Source organism: Salvelinus sp. IW2-2015, unplaced genomic scaffold (genome assembly GCF_002910315.2).
Source record: "Salvelinus sp. IW2-2015 unplaced genomic scaffold, ASM291031v2 Un_scaffold1982, whole genome shotgun sequence".
Lineage (NCBI taxonomy): Eukaryota > Metazoa > Chordata > Actinopteri > Salmoniformes > Salmonidae > Salvelinus > Salvelinus sp. IW2-2015.
In genome coordinates this window covers 143,381-146,080 of record NW_019943333.1, presented here as the reverse complement: position 1 = coordinate 146,080, position 2,700 = coordinate 143,381, and the positions used below count along the sequence as shown (strand labels likewise).

The 2,700-nt window shown below is 45.7% G+C and overlaps 1 protein-coding gene across 1 annotated transcript; it reads right to left on the bottom strand.

Annotated features, from left to right (window-relative positions):
• Positions 1-4: 4 nt before the first annotated feature.
• LOC112072628 (lumican-like) lies at positions 5-2,500 on the bottom strand (the record flags this gene model as incomplete). The annotated part of the gene is made up of 2 exons (XM_024140009.2): positions 1,629-2,500; positions 5-740 (listed from the first exon to the last, which is right to left on the bottom strand). Coding segments are annotated over exons 1-2 (783 nt in total), but the record flags the coding sequence as incomplete, so codon positions are not given.
• Between the last annotated feature and the right edge of the window lie 200 nt (positions 2,501-2,700).

Below are 2,700 nucleotides of genomic sequence, written 5' to 3'. Positions count from 1 at the left end.
TCTGATTGTAGGCCAACCTCAGGTACGCCAGCTTGGGCAGCTCTTTGAGGTCCCCAGCTGCGATGCTGCTGATGTCATTGTGATCGCCATAGAAGGTCTCCAGCGAACTGGGCATGCCTGAGGGAAGCTTCTTCAGCTTGTTGTTGGTCAAGTCTATGGCCACCAGCTTGTTGAGGCCCTTGAAGACCCCGTTAAGAGCTTTAGATGTCAGCTCGTTGTTCTCGAGGTGGACCGAGGTCAGGTTCTGCATGCCGGCCAGACTCCCTGCGGGGAACTTGGACAGCTGGTTGTTCATCATCTTCAGCTCGTCCAAGGACATGGAGGGAGGGATCACAGCTTCCGTCAGTTTGTTGAAGCTGAACAAGATCTTATGAAGTCCGGTCAGCTTGTCGATGGTTCCCTTGGCGACCTTGTCATTGGTGATCTGGTTATGGTCCAAGACCAGCCAACGGAGTTCAGCCGTGACGTTGTCGAAGACCCCAGCCTTGATCTCCTCGATCAGGTTGTTCTGCAGGTACAGGTACTTGATGCCYGARGGCACAATGGGCACAAACTTAAGGTTGCGGGAGTCACAGTACATGGCAGTGGGGAAGTTGATGGGGCACTCGCATTCCTGGGCACAGTTGGCGCTGGACGGGCCGTGCTGGGAAGCCGGCTGGTAGTCGTAGTCATCGTACTGACCCACGGTCAGGCTGACCAGCACGGCAAAGATGGGGACACGGAGGGGAAACATAACTGTACTGGGGAGAGGAAAACAGACAGAGGGAGAAAGGGAGACAAAGAAAAAAACATAAAGTGAAACGGGGAGAAAGTTAGCAAAAGTTTGTCTACCACATCTTGAACATTTCATACATAGTCTTACCTACTATTATCCTGAGTGGTACTTTGATTTTAAAATCTACAGAGAACAAACTCTATTTGAACAGTTAAATACATGACATTTCGATTGCATGATAGACGACATAAACTGGTTAAGAATAGACTTGTTACAGATTCCAAGTTAGAAACATTCATCTCAGGCTACTAGGGTTCCCCGAGAGAGAAAAAACATCTATTGAAAAAGCTCAATTGACCAAAACTATTCATGAATCACCCTAATGCAGCAATCTGGTAATACCAGTGAACTGCAAATCTCTTTAAAAAAAGAGGCAGATCCCTACTGTAAATATTTAGAACTATCTATGAACCAACAATGCAGGTTTTTCAGTGAACACCCACTTTATAATGTCAACAAATAAAGGCAATAAATATCATCATAACTTATTGACACTTTTAAGATGATTCAACTCAATTTGTTGATTTAAAGTACGACATGTAATCACATGATAATACCGTACTGCAAATGCAAACACATTAATGCCTTTGACTAACAAGACGTTGACTAACAATACTGTGCATCAATACAGTGTATTCATTTTATAAATGCATTCATGYCATGGTGCAATATAAGAACAACACATTGTCCAACGCAACATGAAAARCATCAGATAACTTCGAAGGACAAAAATCTCTCCACTCCTTTCCCTTGTCAAGTGACAACTAGTTAACCCTGTACCACACACAATCCTCCCCCAGAGTTTAGCTGGGTCTGGGATAGCTATYAATCCCAGCATGGAAAGACCAAATACCTAGGGACAACCGAGCAGGAACCCTTCAGGAAATGACAAGAGTCCATTCCTCTTACCTTTCTCTCCTCTCTCTCTCTCCCTCTGCGTGTGGGATGGAAGGTCAGCAGGTAAGAAGACTGTGGTTGCTCAAAAGCCAGATGTCTCTGGAGAGAGGGAGGAGAACGAGGGAGAAAGGGAGAGGGAGGGGGAGATAAAGAGAGTGAGAGAAAGAGAGAGCGAGGGAAAGGGGTGGGAAAGCTTCTGCTTCTTCAGATGACTGTGGTCCCAGATTGACAGAAGGCAGCTGCCCAAACTGAAGTCACACTGTAGTATACAAAGACGATGGCATCWACATGAGTTTTTAAGGCATRGAATCTGAGAATTATGGKCTCTGCCTAACCAGTCACAGGTGCACCAGTRCAGTCTGGGATACGAGGTCCGCCTCGTGCGTGAATGARGATGCGAAGCCTCACAAAGGACACATGGCATYATATATATCTGTCATTTTTCCTCCCTCTCCACCAAACAACCACCTCCCTTTCTTCCTTTCCCCTACTAACAAAAAAGCGAAGTGGATACAAGTTAAAACAAAAGGTTCCTGGAATGGTAAAGAAAGTGTGTGGAAAAAATCTGTCTGCAGCCAGAGCCAGCTGCCAATTATTATGCTGCAGCATGAAACCTTAAATAGGGTCTCGGAAAAAGTTAGTGGACCAGAAAAGGATTATAAAACAGCGTATGCTGAATCCCAAATTGACCCCTAGCCCCTAACCTAACGTAGCAGGTGTAAGAAGACTCCTGAGTCCCCACATCCGTTTTTCAGGGGAAACGGAAGTTAGGTTGAAAATACCGTATTCCTGAAAACCGTAAACATCCGCTTTCTTCCGAGCCCGTGGAGAGTGCCTAAACCCTAACCTAATCTGCCTCTTCATGGTAAACACATGGTACCATGATAGAGGAAAGTAAGGTGAGGCAGACGTGAGTCCAATGAATTCCATATGTCCCCAGCAGAGGAGGCTGGTGGGAGGAGATATGGGAGGACGGGCTCATTGAACCCATATCAAACACATAAAATATATGGAAACCACATGTTTGA